The 23,443-nt window shown below is 44.6% G+C and overlaps 1 protein-coding gene across 15 annotated transcripts in view; it reads right to left on the bottom strand.

Annotated features, from left to right (window-relative positions):
• Usp7 (Ubiquitin-specific protease 7) overlaps positions 1–23,443 on the bottom strand; it is a 67,009-nt gene that overhangs the window by 6,045 nt on the left and 37,521 nt on the right. For 5 of the 15 annotated variants that reach the window (XM_055069536.2, XM_055069532.2, XM_055069533.2 and 2 more), the window contains 16 exons: positions 23,055–23,210; positions 21,258–21,450; positions 19,180–19,247; positions 18,782–18,936; positions 16,489–16,588; positions 15,972–16,039; positions 15,801–15,839; positions 13,901–14,009; positions 12,792–12,869; positions 12,164–12,267; positions 10,954–11,122; positions 9,046–9,105; positions 7,110–7,157; positions 5,230–5,301; positions 4,320–4,416; positions 1,900–2,035 (listed from right to left, as the gene is read on the bottom strand). In XM_055069536.2, the coding sequence (XP_054925511.2) occupies positions 1,929–2,035; positions 4,320–4,416; positions 5,230–5,301; positions 7,110–7,157; positions 9,046–9,105; positions 10,954–11,122; positions 12,164–12,267; positions 12,792–12,869; positions 13,901–14,009; positions 15,801–15,839; positions 15,972–16,039; positions 16,489–16,588; positions 18,782–18,936; positions 19,180–19,247; positions 21,258–21,450; positions 23,055–23,210 (1,623 nt within the window). In that variant the 3' untranslated portion in view covers positions 1,900–1,928. The remainder of the gene's footprint in view (positions 1–1,899; positions 2,036–4,319; positions 4,417–5,229; positions 5,302–7,109; positions 7,158–9,045; positions 9,106–10,953; positions 11,123–12,163; positions 12,268–12,791; positions 12,870–13,900; positions 14,010–15,800; positions 15,840–15,971; positions 16,040–16,488; positions 16,589–18,781; positions 18,937–19,179; positions 19,248–21,257; positions 21,451–23,054; positions 23,211–23,443) is intronic. The other 10 variants (XM_050176558.3, XM_055069542.2, XM_072290047.1 and 7 more) reach the window with 8 other exon arrangements.

Genomic DNA, 23,443 nt, shown 5'->3' on the forward strand with positions numbered 1-23,443 from the left:
AAATTATCCGGCAAGCCTGATTAAACAAGATACAGAAAAAAAAATTCTGAGGACGCTTAAGCTTCGCCTTCAAGAGTGGAACGAGATAGCATTCCGGTAACCTGTTATTTCCATAAATGCCAAAGCTTTTACGGACAAGCCAAAATTCCGCAAATGTCCATCAAGTTCCCCGAACTGCTTGGCACCCTTCCCGGCAACTGCAGCTTTGTTGCGGATGCACGGAGGTGAGCGCAACTGTGCTGCTGCAAGCAACCGAGTGGGCAGCGCCGCTCTATAAATGGTAGAAACGCTGGAAAAGGGGCTTGTGTACAAGTTTTTTGCTAATAGAATTGCGTTTTTCTGGTATACTTGAATTAAACTCGAACGCTAACCTGTCTGTAGGTTTCGCTTAGGTCATACTTTACGATTTTTCTGATGCATTTAACTTGGCAAAACTCTATTAGTTCAGTAACGCCTCTGCACCATGCAGGGCCTACGTGGTTGTGGTTTGGATTTATTTGACAAAACGACGTCCGACGCCGACAAAGGACCGAGACACTGAGCCCTTAACCCTATCACGTTAAAGATGACAAAACCCATACCTCGTTCCTTTGGCAGTATTTGCGCAATTTTAACACACCTCCAAATCAAACACAGGCCCACTTTCTATGTACCCAAAATAGAAAAGTAACTTACAAATGACATTAAAGCTCCTAAACAAATTAGAAACCTAATTCACACCTTACTTTTCAGCAAGAAAAATGGACAAGGCCCTAATGTGTGCTGCACAATGGCGGCCAGTTTTCGAAAGTCATCTTTGCCACAATGTTATGTGGCAAAGCATACAAGGCCGCAACGGCAGTTTTGGTTTTGCATGCAATTGCACTGCACAGGCAATCTCCGGCCCAATTTCCTAGGTAAAAAAAAAAGTGCATGTTAGAATCTGTTAAGTTACGTAATCAGACATTGTGAGCTACCGTTATTGCTTCAAAATCTTCCTAGGTGTTTTCGGCTGGAGATGTGCATATAATGCATTCGCCGTCCCCTGATCACCCGAGAACTGCTGCCACTGAAGGGGTCTCTAATGGGTCACCAGGGGTCAGGTGCATACACGCTGACTGGTCACGAAAGCCAATTTTAGGATTGAAATAATGTTTGAGTCCAGCTTGGCAACCTTCAGTTGGTATCGAATTAAAAAAAATTTAACTGGAGTCAAACTTCATGGATGTTATATATTCAGCGTTAAGGTGACAGACAGGGTGGGAAGAAAACACAGAATAGATGACTGGACAGGATGGATTGTACGCTGTGAAGCATACAATCCCAAAAAGCAACATACTGAAATGCTCAAAATATGGCATATACAGTGGGACACTCGTACACACATGTGTGGCGTACGCATTGGTACAAATAGTATCTTTTTTTTTTTGGACACAGGAACAAACTCAGTGCTTACATGATTATCTGACCCCTTCATTGCACTGCACATGTGAAAGACATAGGTATATGCCATGCAATTCTACGTAATATTAAGTAAAGTAATTTTATGTTGCAAGATGTCAGAATCTATTTACTACCGAACAGGTGGAGCAACATATTTCAGTGACCAGCAGCGAACATGGTATGTTACAATGCTGGCACAATGTGACATAACCTCATGTCCAGATCAAGTTCTAGTGGCAATATTTGAAAAAAAAAAAAAAAAAAAAAAATCAAGGTCAAAATTACAAGGTACTGAAACCTTCGTCGTGACATGCTCACTCACCATTGGCAGTAAAGGGGTTAAACTGTGGGTCTCAAGATGTCATTACCAGCGTTGCTTCTGCCATACAGCTCTCCCGTAACCCGGTATTCCGTACATGCCAACACTTTTACGGACAAGCCAAAATTCCGCAATGTTCAACAAGACCCTTTGCCCACCTCCTGGTTGAGATGGAGGCCCGTGCCGGTCAGTTGTGGATCTTGATGGCCTTCTCGAGGTAGTTGTAGCGAGACCGCTTCGGTGCCTTGTTGACATGCTCAATGCCCAGCCACGGCCGCGGGTGCATGGCTGTTGCTGCGAGGAAGCGGGGGACAGAAATCGGGGGGACAGCGAGGGGAAAAAGGGGGGAGGAAGCCATGGCAGAGGGGCTCCAGGTTATTTCCACACAGCCACTTTCGCTGGGTGGGGGTGGGTGGTGGGGAGGCAACCTCATCGCAACCTCAACCAATACTCCAACGACACACGATGTCTCGACGACGATGGCAGCAGTGCAGAAAGTGTGCCACCAGTGTGTCGCAATCAAATGCGCCTCGACTTTGCAAACATGCGCTGTGCAAAATGCAAAAACGGAAATATAGGACTGCGCTCTGCGTTATCTTTTGCATTTTGTGCAGTACATTAGCTGTTCACTATGCATTGACTGGTCTGGTAAGTACTGCTGCAATCTTATGATTTTAACTATGGACACAAATGACTACTGTCCTCCCACATGGTGAAGCCACAGTACCAAATGGATTGTTCATTTAGCAAACTCAGACTTGCTGAAGATGTTATTTTTACATTTGCAGCTTTTGGCTAGCACAATGCACAAATAAGCAGATTTTCCTCTTTTTCCATTCGTGGCAACCAGACGGGTATGTGGTCTTCTCTGAATGCACAAAATGGTGGCGCACACCTCGAACACAAGTCTGAACGACAGATTACCAGAGTGACCTTTTCCCCTCACAAATTAATTCTGCCTACTTGAAATTGTTTCACCACATTTCTTATATCCTCAGAATCATGCAAATCTTACGACTAGAGTGCCGACACGCTGCGCACAAACGCCCTCAGAAGGGCTTTGGAGCAGGACACTGGGATGGACGGACACAATCTTTCAAGTACAGCACCGTTCGCGTGACTGTACACATGATTAGGTGTCGGTGTCCAGCATGTGAGCGCACATATTCGCTGGCTATCCAGTCCCGGTGAGTCAGACTTCCTCAATTTATCACGCGCCCATCGGTATCTTCGATTGGTATTAATTAAGGCTGGCTAGAACGGTGTATGGAACGTGCAATAAACGCCCTTGTCATTGTCAGCACTACTGTGTTGTCGTTGCTTTGTCCCATGGGCACATTTGCAGACCCCATCACAGAACATCATAGACCAGGGGTTCTCAAGCATGCTCGTCCTAGGGAACCCCGCTAAGCTCCATGAAGAAGCGCAGTGTGAGTCATTTGAGACACCCATTTCACTACCGTGTGCACAACCCGATTACTTTTTTCCCCAGTGAGCTGGTCACCAACAAATCGTTCGTCCAACGCGATGTAGCCGGTGCTCTGCATCTTCGGCAACTTCGCACTGAGTCAAAGCTAAACTACTGTTCGTCGCAACCACTGCGGACGAAACCACAGCCGCTATCGATGCGCTCATGTACGGCAACCACATTGCCTTAGAACCTGACCTGCCTTCAGAACCTTGCGGTTCTGAAGGCAGTTGGCCAACGTGCATGCCCAGACAAAATGAAACTACTATTTGCTGGAACAAGTTCAGGCGAAATTAACGGTGGTTGCTATTGACGCGATCATGGATGGCAACTACGCAGATTTCAACTATGCAGAGATCAGCTGATACTAGTTGGCTGTACTGGTTAATGCTACGAGGCGTGTAGGCGGCTCTGCAACACTGGACTGCCTTCAAGGTTGGCCCACATTACAAATTAGACTAAATACTCGCAAGGAAGACCCACTTTGTGCACTGGTACCTATACAGACATCAATTATGGCCTAGTCTCGGAGACAGGCCCAGTTTATTCAGCCAGGACCATTCCCACAAAGTAGGAGGAAGTGCCAAAGAAAGTCACGAACCCTGTCTGGTGCAATCTTTAATTCAAAATTTCATATTGCCTGCATCCATAAGCAAAAAATATGGGGAAATATAATGCAAACAAAATTCCCAATGGTGTTTTGGCCAATGAAGAAGGTTTTTCGCCCGATTCGCCTGAACTACCAACAATTACAGGTGTATGCAGCACGATTCCTCCCACTCGTTAAGTCAGTCATAATGGTGCAATGTGCAATTATTTCAAGGCTATTTTCATGCCACCCAAGGCGGATGATACTCATCAGGAAGCAGGCTTCAAAGATGCCGTGCAGAGGCCCAACCTCAGCATGATGGTGATGCACCAAAAAGCTCACACTGGCTAACTGGAAATGCTTTCTGCTGCATTTTTTCTCAAAACGTCAGGTAGTTCCTTGCAACACGTTACGATTCCTGCAGGAATATTTGGACCAGAAAGGGTCGAAGTGCCCTTTACAGCGCTCCGAGGTCTGCCAGGGAAGTATGCCATGCAAAATTGCTCTTCTCCCACACCCACCTTGGGGCGCTTGGGCCATGAAGTCCGACAGGTTGACGACGTACTCGTTGTCTTCGATGAACTGTGCCCGGCCCATCACCACGATGGCGAACTTGTACTGCAAGCCAGAAGAGCCAAGTGCATTGGAGATTGTAAAAGAAGCTCAGTGAAGCAACGGGCCAGGAAGGTTTTAAAACGAGTAAACTAGCGCAAAGGCACCATTGATGGCTATGACTTCAGCATGTTGCGCTCAATGTAATTAACTATGAAATAAGAGTGAAAAAGTACAGAGCATAAATGAACCAGATGCAAATTTCAGGAGAATATAGCATAAAAATATATATATATATATAGCACGCCACCGTGAGTGACACCAAGCTGCAGCAACAGAAAAATCCCAGTTTCACCCAAAAGGCGAAGCACCGCTTGCGTTATCAAATTAGTAGACAGCTACACGAAGCGAGGTTAGTAGTTATATCGACTGTACAAACTTGCAAACATTCGCTTACCAACTAAATGAACAGGCATGGCGTCACTCATGTGGACAAGCAAACATGAACAGACCTCATTCAATGACTGCGGAAACTCGCTGTCAGGAAGTGCGGCCGTTTCAGCAAACAAATTGACCTTTGTGCTGCTTCTCGCTTCAACACTGAATGGCGAAAACACAGCGCATGCAAAGCTTTGAGCCATCGGTGCAACTCTGTACTCGTCGCTGACCATTTAGGATAGGGCCCACACAACCGTGCCATACACAGCAGCCGCTGGAGCGACTAAGAAAGCAATACAGTGTGCATGACCATCATTGCGAGTCTCCCAAGCAATTCCTCCTCCTCGCAAGTTTGGAGTTTTCCTGCGGGCAATGCACAGACGTACAAATGCAGCCCAGGCATCAACTGGAAGTCCGTGAAACACCGATGGGCGGGCTCACCTTTTCGAACTCTTTCTCAGGAACATCCAGCTTCTTCTGGATCCTGTCCCTGACTTTTGCGAAGGGTTCTCCCTGTATTGAGCAAAGCGGAAAACTGCCTGGTCACCACATGTGCACGAAGGTTTACACAGGATCTAGCGGCTGGAAAGCGTATCATACAATCGCAGTTTGGCAATTTACTGAATGTTGGTGCCAAAAGAGTGTTTTCTAGGAATTAATGAAACGGTAAAAAAAAGAAGTGTAACTGTATTGGGTCATTTTTTTGGTGTTCCCGCTTACTAATGTTGATGCCGGGAAACGAACATTTTAGAAATCAAATATATTTTATTTTTTATTTGCAAATCTAATTATTCGAAGGTTCACCATTCGATTCAGCGATATTTGAGTATTCGCAGGCCTCTAGCAAGCACGCCTTCAATTAATATATTTGATGAAGTGGAACTTTTGCATGGTTGTTCGTGTGTGCGGCTGATTAGTGGCCCTTCACATGAATTACAGTAGAACCTCGCGGATATGATCCCGGAAAGAACGATTTCCTGGTGCCAATGTACGCGACCGAGAACAAAAAAAAAAAAAAAAAAAAAAAAAAAAAAAAAAAAAAAAAACCAATAGAGTTCTGCTAATTTTTTAGCGGTTCAAATTTTACCGGAAAACACGATTTTTCGGCACCAACGTTTAGTACACCACCAAACTGCAATAGTACGACACGTTTTCCGGCCACTAGCTTTCATGTATAGGAGAGGAATAACTGAATATTTCAAACAACCCTCAGTTTGTAGATGTCATTACCCTGTTCAGCAAGACTAAAACTTGCAATAAGTGTGTTATTGCAAAAAAAAAAAAAAGTTTGTGGCCAATTATTGAATGAACTGCACATTGTGTTTTTCCGCCACTAGATCCCTTGTAAACATGAAAATGCACGAGGCGCACGTGATCGAGAACAGTACACAGCCACCTGCCACAGCGCCTTCACTGCAATACTCGCCCACCCTTCTCACATGAAAACGCAGGCGCTAGCTCGGTTTCTCATTCCGGTGTGTACCAGCAAATCTTCAGGGCCGTCGCACACTATAATTCGCAGCTATTGCCACCAACTCTACTGCGATAAGTGCCTTCACCCGTCTGTCTTACAGCGCGCGAGGTGTAGTGCCTTTATTAGCGTACTGCACGCTTGTAGTAGGCCGATAATCTAAACACGCCACCGTTCCCCGATGCAGGCAGCATGATGCGAGTGCCAAATTTCGTTTACGAGGCATCCGGTGTCGCCAGCCAGCTCAATTTGGTGTTGGTTTCCCATCGGCCTCTTAAAACACCAGGCAACAAGAAAACAACGCGCCTCCGGCCACCGAAGCCACACCAGCTCGATGCGCGTCGGCGTCTCGTGCGCAACGATTCACATTACATAGATGTCAACTACAGTAGAGGGTCGAATGTTTGGGGTACTTCAAAGCGTACATTCTCTCAGTTAGTACATTTTTGCTTAAGTTATTTTTTTTTCTCAAAGTGTATGAACGAGGTTCTACTGCATTACCCGATGACATTAAGTTTCTCTTCCTCTCACATTCTCTTGCCAGTGCGTATTCTGTGCTCAGCACACAATAAATATTGGTAGCAAAATTTATCGTTTCTGTTCTCGCTCGTTCCGTTCTTTTGCGCTCATGCGACTCCGACGCGTTGCCCCAGCTAGCCTATGCCAAGGTTCCAATTTAAAGATTCTTCGCGAGGCCACACGTTTTCTCTTAGGTTAGCCTGCACAATTCATAGGTTGAAACGCCTACAATGCGTACAATTTTTTAATGACAGACTTTTTGCGCCAGTTCTGTTGTAACACCTGTGTCAAGGCTTCTAAAAATGCGTGGGAGGCACCCCGCTCCACTTACGTGCTTAATCTTCAGCATGAAGGGAACGCCAAACGTCGAGAAGATTTCCTGAAAAAGGCAAAGGAAGATCAGAGATCGAGCTGGAAATTATATTTTTAGAAACAAACAGCAGGTGAGGAGGGTGTCATAAGAGAGGATCAAGCACAGATGAGGGAGAGCGTGAAAGCTACCAACTCCACCAGGAGCTTGGAAAGTGCATAGCTGCACGAATCAGCATGCGCAGCGTGAAAATGTTAGAAAATTGCACAGTGCTAACATATTAGGCAAGGATCATCTTTAGTCGCAACTGTTACAGGTACAAGGCATTAGCCATGCCGGTTTGTATCTTATACATGGTTCTAGGCCTAATGGAAGGCCTACATAGAGTTTGCCTAACAAGAGGAATAAGGGAGGAAACAAGGGGGGTCCAATATTTAGATGCCAAGAAAACCACGAGGGAAATGACCATTTCATGCTTCATACATGCACCCCACGCACTTCTACCATGCAAATTGTGCATCACACAGCTACCCCATCTCGTAAATTTACGCATGACAAGACAACTAAGCAAGACAAGACAACTAAGCATGGCAACACAACTACGCATGACAACACAACTACGCATGACAACACAACTACGCATGACAACACAACTACGCATGACAACACATGAATTCTGGAACCACCAGGAGATCTTTAACGTGTCCCCAATGCATGGTACACAGGCGTTTTGCATTTCACCCCCATCGAAATGCGGCCGCCGCAACCGGGATTTGATCCCGTGAAATGGTGGTTAGCTGCGCTAGTACTATAGCCACTAAGCCACCGCGGCAGGTCGCATGACAAGACAACTGTGCATGACAAGACAATTGACGTGCGACAATTGACAGGACATGACGCAGATAAAGCAGGGTGTGCAGTTAATATGCGACTGTGGGTCATGGCTACGGTGAGGTAGCGATTTGGGAAAATGGTACATAATGGTAGAAAATGGTTCGCAATATTGTTGCGACACACAACACAGCGTCAACACACAGCTTTCATGACACTGTTGAGCGACATGACACGGCATGCTTCCCGTTTCTGCTAGCTTAGCTGATCCGCAGACTGCACGAGCTGGCAAGGAAAAGTTGAAAAGACACCCTTCCGATACATCCTCGCACCAAAAATGAACAAACCAACCATGGCACTGTGTAAAGACAGTGGAAAGAACACTTAGTAAAAGTACAGGTTTGAGCAGTTTTGGAAGCCCTATTCTAGGTTAAGTGTGGACAGCTGGTCTAGTTGGTTGTGAATAGCATCATGAAACATTGTTCCAATGCACAAATATACACAGACGAGCAGAGAAGGACAACTTCTCTTGTCCTTCTCTTCTCGTCCGTGTTTACTTGTGTGCTGGAACGATGTTTCATAATGTTCTAGGCAACAGCTAATTTGATAGAGGCAGTAGCAAAACACTGTCAGTGCTATTTCAATGTCGCATGTCACATCACAGTGTCATGAAATTCTGCAATAACTGGCAGAACTCTGCTGCAGCATGCTTTACCAGAAGCTATTAAACGAGTGTACACCATGGTTAAACACTGGCGGCAGTTGCAGTGAAGCTAGGCGCAAGACGAAGGCTAGTCACAGAATATTAACTATCAATGGCGTTTTAGTCAAAGGCAGATTACATACTCTAGGAAATAGAGCCAAGAAATGTAATTTATACCCGTGCCACACAGGCACCTTCGAGGATCTTTAAATGCAGCGTCGACCGACGCTGCCCCCGATCTTGCCACTCAAACTGTATGACAAAGTCTTGTCGGGACTATTAAGAAGCCATTCGGAAATGCACAGGTCTTCCCTCTAACTGCCCCTCCACATGGACACAAGACACACATACAGATGTCTGCTGTTAATTCCGCGTTACAGATGTGACACTGTGCAATGTGAAGAAACGTTTCTTGATATTTACTTGTTTACAAGTAATAATGTCGTCGGCCGAATCGCTTTGATAGTCGCGACTCCGCTGAACCTGCGTCGGAAGAGAGATAAACTTCTGTGAAAACTGTTACCTGTTCTACTCTTTCGGTATGAAACAGAAGACAGGAAAACAATGCAACAAAATATGGGAGGATGCTAGCAGCCTGGGATAACTAGTTCTTACTATCAACGACCGATTATCTGACACTGATAATTTGGACATTCTTAATTATTTGGATGGCCCCGCAGGCATCACCACTAGCCATATAGACTTAATGTACGAGGACAACCGAAATTTCAGGCCCCTTACAGCACGTCATGCGATAATTCGGACTCTGACTGCACAACTGTATGCAAATGATGTCGCCGAGTTGAGAAGAAATGGCGATACTTTAGTTTTGAGACATCGTCAGCCATGTCGCCGGTGCTCCGGGAGACCCCAACTAGCGAAGCCTAGTCGATCTAGTAGTCGCCGACAAGAATCTAGTGCATGCATTCATTGTACTTTCATCTATCTACAGTGACAGCACCTCAATGACCGAGATATATGGGCCACGAGTTTGTGGCAACACTTTCTGCTAGATTCTATGCCACTAACATCTGTTGTGCATGGCCAGCTGATCTCATTGATAATGTGTATGGAGCATCGCTCTGAACACTCAAGAAGCACGAAAAGCGTGAAAAGAAAAAAGCATTGAGGCACTGCTAGAAAATCACGGCCACAGAGTGTAAGCCAAGAGCAAGCTTAAGTGCCCAGAGCAACAAGCATTGACAAACTTAAGCCGTATTTCTGAATAATCACTTTCGAAAGGTACTTGCAATAGAAATTGTTGCGATGTAGACAGCGTGCTCGGCACTGCGCCAAGAATGCCCCATCGTTCGCAGACGCAAAACTGAAGGCACTGACATTCCAAGAATATGGCACACCTTTTTTTTGGCCACTTGTGTAACCAAGCCTCTCTTATTTTTGGGTGAATCCGGTATTTAGGACTCTCGATTTTTTGGATGCTTTGGCAGTCATCGTCGAGTCCGCATTATCGGTCGGCAACTGTGCAACCTGAAGTTTGCCTTCAGGCGAAGAGCTATGATGAGCAATTTAATACCTAATCGAAAATACGAGCCGGGGAGTGCTAAAACCTAGGGATCTGATCACTAACCCCAGAAAACCAAGTGCTAAATCCAAAGAGTCAAACACAATACCTAAACTGGCAACAATCACCTATCTGGTATTTAGAGTGACAAAGACTGGCAACCCCATTTCAGAAGGCCCTTGTGGCACGGGTATTATACCGACCAAGTTCTAACCGCCACCAAAACTTTCTCGAAAATGTTTTTTTTAAAAGTAAGCATCGAAAAGGCACTTATTTTACCAAGATACTAGTGGCAATTCCAGTAGTGTTCCAGAGGTCAGTCAGCAGCTATTAGCAAACAGAAGGGGCGATAGCATGTTGCAGGTCGATAAGAAAAGAGTACATTTTGTTTCACACTCGCTCTCACAACGCAAACGTTTCGCGAGTGGCAACTGTTTTGCTCTTAAAATGACGCCAATGTCACAGCCTTCCTCTTACATTAAAATTAATGCCAATCCCACAAACTAGTGACTGCATCATAGTCTGATGCGGAAGCCTATGTCAAAGAAAATAAATAGCCAAGGCTAATGGCCAATGGTCCAAGGACCAAGTGACTGTCTCGTTCTCACAATGAAACTATGGCTAAAGCCAAGGTGCCATGAAACTATGGCTAAAGCCAAGGTGCCATGAAACTATGGCTAAAGCCAAGGTCAAGGCCCATAGCCGTGACTAATGACTAAAGCAGATGGCGAAGTGACTGTCTTGCTGTTATACTGAAGCCAAAGTGAAGGTCAGTGGCCAAAGCTTATTTACCAAAGACAAACACCTACCTTCTGAAAGTGGGCACAGGGGATGAGGATCTCGTTGTCGGCTACAATGAGGTCCTCCCGGGGGATCTCCTCGATGCGATACGTTTTGGAGTTTGCCTGGTTCAGGTTGTCCAGTGGCACGTCCTCCCGCTGGATCGAGAAGATCTTGTAGCTGATCACCTCCATCAGCCTGCACACAAGGCAAGGGATTAGGGGGGGCAAAAAGAATGAAACCAGGGGTCACCGAACAACCCTGCCAACAAGATTCAAGCCTCCACTAGGCACTCTTCTCTTCCTTGCACCTGATGCCGAATTTCAATGACCAATGTAAGTCCTGATGTGGCAATGGCACAAACCCCTTCTGGGGGGACTGGCAAAGAACTGGATCGCACGGAATAGGAAATTGAGAGTTATAAAATAGGGGTGTGTGAATAGCGGTTTTGGAGACCGAATCGAATAGTGCCACAAGTGAATCGAATACTGAATACTTTTCGAATAATGAAAGGCCATTATCACAATATCAAACGATGTTTACGTCCTAGTACTCGTAAAGTTAGCATGTTTCATTACGTAGTAGGTTATGGAGCACTGTTTATTAGAAGCACAAATGAAGCATTAAGAGCAACCAAGTAGTTTCCTTGCATGCACAGGGCTCTTCAGACAGTGCGAATGATTGCTATACAGCCTGTAAAGTATGGCTACTTATGTGACGTAGCCTGCTCCACTACGCGAGCTTTCATGGTTTATGTCTATACTATGCCCGCGGTGTAGACAAAAAAATTTATTTGCCATACTTTCGCTCCAATTTTGTGTTTATTTGGGCGCAGTTGATCACTTTGAAATGTTTGAAAAATATTCTAAAAACATTCACATTCATGAACAGCGACTAATTCGAAGATTGAACTGAACAGAACTTCACACAATTTATTCGAAAGGTTCGAATATTCACATACACCATTCACAAAATTAGTAAAAAAAAAAAAAAAAAGGAAAGAAAAATTAAATGCAATGTGAAAATATGAAGGTTAGAATAAAAAGAAAAAAAGCAATTATTGCTACATAGAATATCAAAATACAAAATTGGGCCTGCTGAAGCCAAACAAGGGCCTGACGGGCAGTACCCGTCAGCTGGAGACGAGCACAGACACGGAAAACACTCAAAATTACTCGGGCATTTGAAACGCACTGTACCAATTGATGTACACGGCCAAGCGTCAGCATGCAAACCCACCTGAGCTTTCCCGAACCATCCTCGGAGAGCTCGACCTGCTTGCGTGCCTCTTCAAGGAGATCGCTTACACAGCCGTTCTTGTTCGGGTACAGTACCAACTCCTTCTGTACAAAATGCAAAAACGCATGTAGCCAAGCGGAAAACGTGGAGACTGCAATTGCAAGCAAGTCTGGGGATGTACCATGCAGAAATGTCACAGTCAGTACAGTAGTACCACTGAAGTTATTGCATGGTACCTGTACTGTGCGACATACAAAAGTGACAAGCAATACTACAGTACCAGTACTAACTGCTAGCACAGTACCAGCAATGACTGGTGCCAGTACCACCGTACAGATACCAACTGGTGCTGGTACCAGCACAATGTACCATAATGAAAGTGCCAGCTGGTACTACAGTACTGGTCGTGCTGTCCTTGCATTTACTCATGAGCGTGGACTTCACAAGCCTCGCTACCCATCACACAAGGACAGAAATAAGCTCTGCAGGTGTCGCAACAAGAGAAGCTAAAGAGGAAGCACCCACAATAAGGCATACAACAAAAGAACAATCTACAGAGAAGTATTTCGTGGATAAAGAAAGGAAGAAACACCCACACAGGTAATCCAGAAGAACCGGGCTACCTCACCTCTTCCTTGAACTTGTTGTTGACCCAAATGCACTTGAACTGCTTTTTGCTCTCCAGTTCATTTATTCGTATGCTCAACTGCAGAGAGAAAACACAAAAGAGACCAATGGTCGATCAGGGCCGAGTGGCTTGTGGCCAGAGAAATTCAAGGAAAGTCCAAATGTATTGGCAGAGTACTGGCAATCCAGTAGTGACAACTGACAACAGAGATCAGCAACTTTTTCACCAAACTGGCGTTCGATTTCATCTGCTTCAGCAACTTGTCTGTATAAACTTGCGCAAAACAAGTACCCTACTCTGGCATCCTTTCACTATCAAAAGACTAACAGAAGGTTTGGGAACCAATGAGCAAAATGTTTGCAAAAAATCATTTTTATTTTTCTTAAAACCTGGCCCGACATTCTTAAAAGCTTCAAAGGTTTCAAGACCAAATTCATGAACATTATGAAACATTTGAGAGAGTTGGTAGGCACAGTATTTGTTCTATTGTAAGACAGTCATGATCATAAGGTGAAGGTGCCCAGTTGAAAGACCCGAGAAAATTTAACTTGCAATGTAAGAATGCAACCATGTGAATCAATACACAAAACAAGGCTAGCATTAGTAGCGAACTAGTAGTGAATTACTGAGCAACCAAAAACCATACTCAAAACCAAGAAAATCACACCAGATGATTAATGCTGTGCACAACAGGCGCACATTAATATAAGGCGATATAGAGCAGCCAACAGATCATTTGGACTCCGCAGGCGATTGCCCAAAATACCGAATAATCTGAAGCACCTGGCATAATCACTGCGGGTTATGTGCCAATTTTGCCTTATGGTGTGGCTTTGCAGCAGTGCATAACCGCACCTCGCCTTTACCGTTAACTTTTATTTCAAATTCTCGGTGCAGGTTACACGTGCAAAAATACAGTAATGTCTCACTTGCTACATTTCATGCTTCAGTCTAAAACGTGGATCGGCAGAAATGTGCAACTGCTCTGCCACATTGAAACAGCAACAAACTCTTATCAGCATCGCATATCAGGCGAGGCTGACAAAGAAATAGGGTGGAAAGGAAATATCGCAAGCATCACCATGGTAACACAAAGCAGAACGTCCCACCTGTTGGTAATAGATTTTCTTGGGTTGCCTTGGCTTGAAGAACACTAACAGGTCCTTGAGCGTTCCTTCGTATGTACACCTCAGCGGGTTACCGGGACCTTCACGGTAACTGCTCAGGAAAAAAAAAAGGAAGGAAAAGGGAAAAGAACGGAAGGAACACGATGTGTGAATTGCAAGACTACTGCTCAAGAAAAGCTTGCCCTAATTTGAATGACATGTTGTTGAGCTAAGTTGTGAATGTTCAAGTTCAAATGGAGCGACTTTCAGCTGAACGCTACGCTAGAAGCCCAACATTATGTGCTCTGGTGCCCTTCATGCTTGAACACAATGTGCAATGCCTCGCAAAAGTATGTTGCAACACATCAGGTTCATTTTCCATTATAAACGATACTGTGGCACTGAACTGTGAACGAGTGGTGCCAAACGATTTCATTTTAGAATGCAGTGCATCATCTCTGCACACCTTCACACTCACAATGTCAAGGTGTACCACAACTGGCAAAGTGCGTACTACTGGGACAATGTTCTACGATCATCATACTTTTATTTATTATCCTTTAAGAGTAAGCTTTACACCTCAGAAACTTCTATCTACATACATGGGGTAATGGAGTAATCGTATTGCTCAGGATCCACTGAAACGATGTTGATGAAGTCAGTTGCATATCAAAGAAAAAAAAAGAAGTTACAATACCCCCCGCCCCCCCAACTCCAGGATTAGTAACTAACTTCACCAAACAAGTAGGTGACATCTTTTTGATTTAAGCCATCAATTTAGAAATTCTTGAAAATTGCAAAAAAAGTATCAAATTTGCAACTCTAGCTCAGCAATATCACAGTTCTCTAAACTGCACATTGTGAGACACCTAGTGCATGACAAAAAGTGGTGTCAGTACAGCTCTGATGTGCGAGCAAGACTCGAAATCCTTGTAAACTTTCTAATGAGGAGTTTTAGCCAACAGTGCAACCAACCAACTCTTGTAAACATAAAACCTCACACTCAGCTTGCATTTTGTTCCCCTTTCAAATTTTTTTGTAGCCCTCTTTCTGTTCTTTCGTATGCTTGGCAGTTTGCATACCTCAACTTTGGATGTGCGAAACTAAAACTACGCAATTTCATGCAAGATGCAATCGAAAATATCACATCTGTTCGTTCGCTTCTCGGTTGCCAAGACTCTTCTTACTGTTGAGAGTGCTTGTTTTCACAATTGCAGGAGCGAGATTTACTTTACAACAGCAGCACCCTGTTGATACATCCATCGCTGTTGAGTTTTCCCAGCTGCTACGTCACATTTGTGTGGCCCAATGACTCCTATGTATTATGTTCCCATCTGATATGTCACCATTCTGCAGTGTTCCTGTATGTTATGTTGTATTTGAATACATCAATCACATAAACTGAGCGATACAGAGGCAAATTCAGAAGTATGAAATGGCAGAAGTCAGTCAGTCTCAATAAGCGTGCCACTGCAGAGTTTTTGCCAGCTCCCTAAAGTTAGCTTCGCCGCAACACGGCCATGTTACGCGGTGAATAATTAAGAGTGAAAAGAGGCGAATATTGCAAAACATGGTAGGTGTCTGCTAAAATCACCAGAGCTGTGGCGATTTGGCACCTTTCTCACTGCTGAATTTCCCAGCTGTTATGCTGTTACCACAGTCCCTTGAAAAAACCTCAACGGGTTTGTACCGTACAGCTGAACTTAAATTGCCTCTTCTACATCCCTTCAACATGGCAGTGTTAGGTATACGAGTGGTTCTGCATTCGGCTCTGTCAGACTGCAGACACCACGGTCTTGATTCGATTCTCGTATCTGGATTCACATTCAAGTTTGTTCTTGCACTCAGTGATGCAACACCGTCGCCACCACGCTGCTGCAGCGGCTGTTGTGGCCAAACTTACCCTCTACGATTGCAATTTTCATTGAGGACCTCGTTGTGCCTTTGTGCGAAAAGAGCGAACGAAGAGAGCATGCAGGAAGTGCTTAAGCAAAGCAAAAATAAAATAAAAATCAATAATAAAACATGTACAAAGAAAAGCAGACAGTCAGCAAAAGTTCAAACGAGTACTCACCTCTGAACTTTGAAAAATTGTAATAAATAAGGGTCTGTGCCTAACCGCTGAGCAACGGCCCGCGCAATCTGTTTCGTCGGGGAGAAACAATAGAGAAGGCACCGTAAAGGACATTTTTCAGACCAAATCGAATGTGCTTTCCAAATGATGAACAGTTTTTTTCACCAGTATGAAGCAATGTACACATCCCCTTAATTAACGTGATCAAACTTTTTTCCATTACACTGCACGTCGTGAGTGAAGCCTTGTTACTGAAAGCACGAATGGAGCAGTATGCATTTTTTCTTTTTCGCATACCCAGGACTTTTAGGAGAGCGTGAATGATCACAATTTACAAGTAAAGGCTGGATCCCCGAGAGATGTAGTCTGCTTCAGTATGCAAACTCCCACGGTTCATGTCTACTATGGCCGCAGAGATTAATCAGTTTTGTAATTTTGTGTACAATTGGGCATACTCGAACACTCTGAAACATTCTAAAAGCTATTTTGACTAATAAGGTGGGCCAAGGTGACCCACCTGGTCGTAGTTCATCTTGAGTGAGAGCTCCATTGTCAATCCCGGGTCATTAGGGATCATTTTATCACAGAACGTCACTTCAACCCTATAGAAGAGGTCCCTGCAAACGAGAAAGACGGGAGATTAAAAAAAATAATTGGAATGCAAACCTGGTGTGCAGAACCCTCCACAAGTCAAGGCAAAAACAAACAAGATAGTTGGGCTAGTTAGCATGTATTAAAGCACGGTGACATTAAATTAACACTACAGTAAAACCTTGTTAATACAGATTTCACGGGACCAGAAAGAATGTTAAAATTAAGCAAATGTAGAATTATCAGGGGTATCAAGAAAACAAATGCTTATTACGTCAACACGCTTTTATTTACTGTATGAATAAGCTAATCGTGTTTATTTTGCACAAAAGCAGTGTGGAAGCTGCAATTCTTGTCATCTCGTGGTTGATTAGCGCTCGCAGTGGCAAAAGCCTCGCGACTTCCTTCACAGCGCGGTCGCGGCATACGTCTTATCTGAGAGGCTTTTCACTACCTCGCGCACATCCCAATTCTTGCACCAGTGACATGGTTGCCGTCCATCACAATGTGGCTGGTCATCTCCATCCTTGAAGGCTTGTCAAAACAATAATACTGCTTGCCACAACCGCGGCCACTGTCGATGCGATCATGGACAACGACCTTGCGGTTCTGAAGGCGCGCGGCTAACACACGCACCAAGTCAAAACGAAACTACCATTTGTTACAACTGCAAACAAAACCGCGGTCGCTATCGACGTGATCATGGATGGCGATTATGCAGTCATGAATGCATGTTACCAGGAGAGTGCTATGTGCAGCGGTAAATATGCTTTTATGTTATTTATCTAAAGAATAACATAAAGAAACTATAAAGGCTTTAAAGGCACAAATGGGAATGATGCATTCTGGCATTCCTGTCATTCGCATACAATTTCCACTGACTACGGCGATGCGGACTCTGCCACTTCATTTCTGTGGATGCCGCCATTTCTGCTCTTTTGCGTCGCACATTTGCGGTGCTCTGGCGCTCGCCAAGCTCCGACAGCTGTCTGAATCAGCCAATGTGCCGCCAAATACGTCTGAATTTTCATTGCATTAAATAATGCATACACCTGCCGGGATCAAAGGAAGAGTTCGAATTATCCGCTTTTCCGAATTAACGAGAGTCGAATTAATGAGGTTTTACTGTATACAGATGCAGGACCATGGCGAAAAGCACTCAAGACTCGATAGCCAAACTGATACATCACTGATGACAATTAATTAAACAGGAAAATTGGTCTAGTTTAGTTTTAATGGGGTGAAGTTCTGTTGTAACAAAACTAAAAATGCAGAATCCGACTCTGTACTGGTGACAGCCACTTGTCCACACACAGCTCGGAATAAGTATGCCGTAAGCAAGAACCCCCAAAAATAAATTGCAGACTAATTTATTGGGCGCCTCATTTTTCGGACCTGCACACTTATTCGGACGTCGTTGCAAACATTGCGTCTTGCCCCTATTGCCATACAAGATGTACAGCTTAGGCCTAGCAGCCCAGACGGTATGGCTGCAACAAAAATTTGCTGACGACTGGAGGAGTCGCTGGTGACAAGTTGTTGCACACAGCTCCCATAAATATGTACCCTTAGACCTCAACGGCAATGGAGCGCAAGATCACATGCATAGACTAGACTGGCAAGCACAGTAGTGGATTTAGGTCTAAAATGTACACAAAATCAGTAGGCAACTGTGCTTGCAGCAAGTGCAATTTAAGACGGATCGAAGAAAGAAAAAACCTTCCTCCATGTTGAAGTGGCACATTTTAAATGAGCTTGCACACTTTTGGCCCACGGCGCTATCCCACGAAAGGCATCCTGTGCAGCTTCCAAGAGTTACATCCAACACAGGACAACACGATTGCTTGAATGAGATTCTGTTCGCATACCAGCGAGAAAATTGCGCCTGAGGCAAATATTCGCTTGGTATCGCTTTGCCGAGAGTCCACTTTCAATTCCTCAGCGTATCACATTGAGGAAATGATCGGACAGCGCACTTCAAGAGGCTGCAAGTGCCATTTTGCAAGTCTGGACACCTCGGCGTAATGTCTCAATAGACAATAAAACTCGCAACCATCATGAAAAACCTACCAACTGTGAGCATGTTTAAGGAAGTCCAACGTTCAGTGGAAGCCATTCTATCTTTGATTTTTCTAACCATCAGGATGAACTGAAGAGAGCAATTTGGGGAGGGAGGTTTAAAGTTGCCACAAGGCTGCTTTGCAACCCTGTTCACCGACCTGAAGTAGTCTTTGACTGTGGGTAGCTCGTACTCGTCCATGCTGGGGTCAAGCTTCTGGAAGACAATGATGTCACCATCCATCAGTTCCTCCAGAACCTTTTCCAGTGGAAGCTCCAGGTCTTCGATTCGGTCCACTATGTTCGGCTTCACTTCCTGAAACACACAGGTGAAGGCATAGCACCAAGAAACATCACAATATTATTATTTCTTAGGCATCACAAGATACATTCATCCCCACAACGACACAAAGAATCGCAACATAATGCATCGGCAGAATTGAGCCTCCTCGAGTAACAGCAGAAAAATGTAAAGAAGGATCAAGTAACAACAGCAACAACAACAAAAAAAGCGTATGCAAAAATGATTTTGATGGAGAGCATTTTGACAGAAACCCACCTCATACAGCACCAATTCCGTGTCAGCTGGGAAGCCTGCTCGCTTGTTTAGCAATGGCAACAGCTCCTCTGCAAAGCAACACATCTTGCTAAAAGTCCCATGCACGACCTGCCAGTCACATCTGACAACTCTGCACATTAGAGGTCTACAGGGAGCTTTAGAAGCAAGGGACACTATCGGCGCTATTGGCAACACCTTGTTTTTGATGCGTGTCTTGGTCGCACACCTTTTGTGGGATAGATACAGCCGACAAGCAGCAGTGAACTAGGAACAGCAGAGACTGCAAAGCAACACAACGTTTATAGATTGCATTCTTTTTCAGTGACTAATGTTGCCAATTGTGTCTGCTATAGGCACTTGTCAGAATAGACTTGCTGGAAGCAAGTGCTGCTCTCTTGTGCTTTCACCATCAGAACACTTGAATGGGTCAAATTCGCAAGCTTCAGGAAAAATGTGCGAGAGCTGGCAGCTATGCATTGTCATGGCCACAGAGTATCACATGCAGTGCTATACCGCAGGCTTAACAAGAACAAAAAAAAAAATGCAGTAGATCCAATGAGTTAAAATCTATATACAGCGACGCTTTGTGCGAGTGTATAAATAGTTATAAGCACGTGCGAGCACACGCACACGCATGCACGCACACAAATGACCGTAAGCCTTTTGTTAAGCGGAGTTCCTGACTATACTACAGAGTACAACGGACACCCTGAATGCAGCATAGTTCCAGAGGCAGCATGCCCATACATACATGTGCAATTCGAATCTGTTCTATCCACAAGCGTTTACTTCATTCAGGAGCAGCCGCAGATATGCGAAGGCAAGCTTTCTGTTTTTTTTTCTTCTTTCCCCCATATGGCCGCCGTTGCCGCCGCCGCAAGCTACATCTTCCCCGTGGCCTGGCCAAATAAGCCAACCAATCGAAGACCCACGGTCGCGAAACCCGGCGAGGTTTGCAAAGAAAAGCTTCGCATATAGAAGGAGCAAAGGGTTCCCGACGTTCCTTGTGGCTCCTGCTAGCAAATATGGCAATGGACTGCATCACTTCATTTTATAGAAGAGTCTTTGCTGCATGTTTGCGGGGCTCTGTGTTTATTAAAAATTAAATTCTAGGGTTTAACGTGCCAGAACCACAACATGATTACGAGGCACGCTATAGTGGGGCACTCCGAATTAGTCTGACCACCAGAGGGTCGCTCTGCATTTGACCCTCTCCGTCGTCAACCAGTGCGCAACCAAACACCTCTGCATTACAGGCAAAACCACCACGAAATTTTCGACCCTGTAAAAAGCCTAATTTCAGATAGCGAAAATGTGAAGGAAATGCGGTGCAACATTTTATACTTGAAATATAGGTCGATGCATGACACAAACCTAGCAAAAAAGCATTTTTCATACCAAAACACACCCTTAGCATCGTGCCAAGGCTAGTTAGTAGTTAACATTTTCTTTTACATGTGAAGAAATTTTGCACGTAGAAAGGCGATATTTGCTGAAATATTGCACAGGTCCTTCGAGTTGAAAATGCATATTCTGAAAAATTCAAGGTCTTTCTGTGCGAAGCAACAATGACATCTTTGTATAACTTTTTCTTACGCAGTATTTTTTCGAACATATTTTTTAAAGTTCTTTTAGTACTGTGGCAAAGAGAATTTCTTCACTTTGATACCATACACTTTACTATCAAGCATGCTCTGGGATAGGAAAGCAAGAAGTATTTACTAGGCTACGCAAGAACTGCTTTTCCTGCAGGCAGGTAAATGTTATCATGCGGCGTACATAAAAACCGCACACTGCGCTGGTTACAACGCTCTCGCGGGGGAGCAGAAACCTTGAACCACTTAATTTCTGCTGGTAGGTGTCCTGGCCCCTGGTTCAACTGCACATGCTTGCAGGGACCAGATGGGCGGGTAGCAATTATCCAATTTGCCCAATTAACAAGGGCCTAACAAAATTTTACTGTACACATGTGCAGAGACAGTGATACACATGAACACACGAGACAGGACAGGCATGAACAGATGCAGACAGACAGGTGTGCATCAACAAGCTGCACTAGAGTGGTCCAAGCTACTCACTGGCCTTGGCGACGATGGGCATGTAGACGTGGCCGCAGTACGCAATCTGTTTCAGCCGCGGATCGTACATTTTGAAAAAGAGCAGTACATCTGTCTCCTTGTCAAAGTCCGGCAGCCGGTCCATGTTCTGATCGGGGGCTATCGTTTCCATGAAGATCACCCATGGGTTCGTATTTTCCGACAGATCAATAACCTGCGCAAAACGAAGGCCACGCGCGTGTCACCCCACCACTGCGGCTAGCTTGCCAACTAAAACAAGCTGCGGATCATTTAGATTCCAACATTGTGTTGGATCTGCACATTTAAGAAAGGTGGTACACCTTTTGAGCAATATGAAAGGAAACAGTAGTCTCACATGAAAGTGATCACTGACAACACATGTTTAACCCTTTTGGTGTGGGGGTGTGGCTCTCAAGTACACACAAACTGAATTTCTGTATTAACACATTAGCAGTGTTAACAGAAACGCTAAATTTAATATTGGTGATACATTGAACATTTTACAACTTTTTTAGGCCTGGTAAATCAAACAAAAATTAATGCTTATATTTAGTAGGGGTGTGCAAATATAGTATATGACTACGAATTGAATAGCGAATGCTTGCATTTTATTTGCAAATTGAATGTCTGGTTTTTCGAATATTTGGTATATACGAAGAGGCCCAACCGAGATCGGCACAACAACATACACAGATGTTCAATGGCACACAGGCTGTCAGTACTAGATTGATCCAGGCCAACAGAACCAAGTGACACAAATATGTGACACAGATGATGGCAACAAAACCAGTGTATACAAAAAGCCCGAAAGCATGTATGACGATCGAATCTATCCGTTACGGGAAGGCACAGAGATTGTACAAGTGTGTTAACGCAATTGGATTTACGCTTTCATGCACTCAGTTTGGGCTGCATGCATGAATGTGTGAATCTGCGTAGCCTTGTCTATAAAGCGGGCACACAGACTAAATCATATTTTACATGCATTCACATTAGTTGCCAGCTGGTCACCCATGGGGCCTGTGGACCCGCGGATCACGGGCAGCGGGTCGTTCGTCTGCTTTAGCTCTATCTCCCCCTTATTTTTGAAGGGCACTTTTGCACTGCTTGATGTTACATATATCGGGAGCCACTGCTATTTTTCTTTGACGTAAGCATAATTTTTGCTATATACTTTCATTGTAACTACACCGTGTTTAGAAATTGTTCAACGTAGAGGATAATTTGATTTGAACGGGTCAGATATATTTGGGTTCGAGTGTATTCGCACAAGCACTAATTAAGTTTACCAGGCACTACGACATCTCCACTGCTGTCACCGTCCCTTGAAGACGCATCATAATCAGCACCAAAAGTCATCTCAATCACAGTTCATAAGTCCTTCAATTTCTGTATGAAAGTTCTTGAATTTATGAATCACTAAAAAAAAATGCGAGGGCTTCCGTGCCAATCCACCATGTCAGAAAACGTTCAAGCAACACAGATAGCTTTGCCACACCATTTGTCATAAAAACAAAACCTCCCATAAAATTTCAGCTTAGCCAACTTGCGAGTAGATGGTGCAATCAGTCTAAGGATGTTTGCTGTTCACGAATTATCTTGGGCACAGCCAGTAGAGTCCAGCAATGGCCAGACTAGTTACGCTCGAGAACGGCCCGGTCAACGGGAAAACTACAGCTTGCACGTTAACAAATCCACTCAATTCAGTCAGCAATCATCGTTTAAAAGCAAATTCAGTGTTCTCGCTCATACTGCTCACAACTAACGCGCAACGGCATCCTACGAAGCGCCACTCACCGTCTTGTTGAGGTCTGCATCAAGGTCGATGGCAGCCGGGCGAGAGGTCTGGTTGGAGCGGTACGTGATGGCCCACGGCCGAATGCCTTGCAACGGGTAGCCCATCTGTTCCGCTACCAACTCCAGCAACTCTCGCAGTGTCGCCAGCTTTTTTACCTGGACACACATGAGGAGACCGAGGAAACCACCTTTGCAAAACCTCGTTCAACCAAACTCCAGCATGCCCCAAAGCCCCAAATGTACCGAAACAAGCAAGAGTGAATCTTAGGCGACAAGAGCAGAGATCAAAATGTCATAAAATGTTGACGTTGGGACAACACAAGAGGGCCAGCTAAATGCTACGAGGCAGTGTAGCGTTCATGTGTAAACAAGGACAGCCATGTGCTACC

This window comes from Dermacentor andersoni, chromosome 8, assembly GCF_023375885.2.
Source record: "Dermacentor andersoni chromosome 8, qqDerAnde1_hic_scaffold, whole genome shotgun sequence".
Classification (NCBI taxonomy): Eukaryota; Metazoa; Arthropoda; class Arachnida; order Ixodida; family Ixodidae; genus Dermacentor; species Dermacentor andersoni.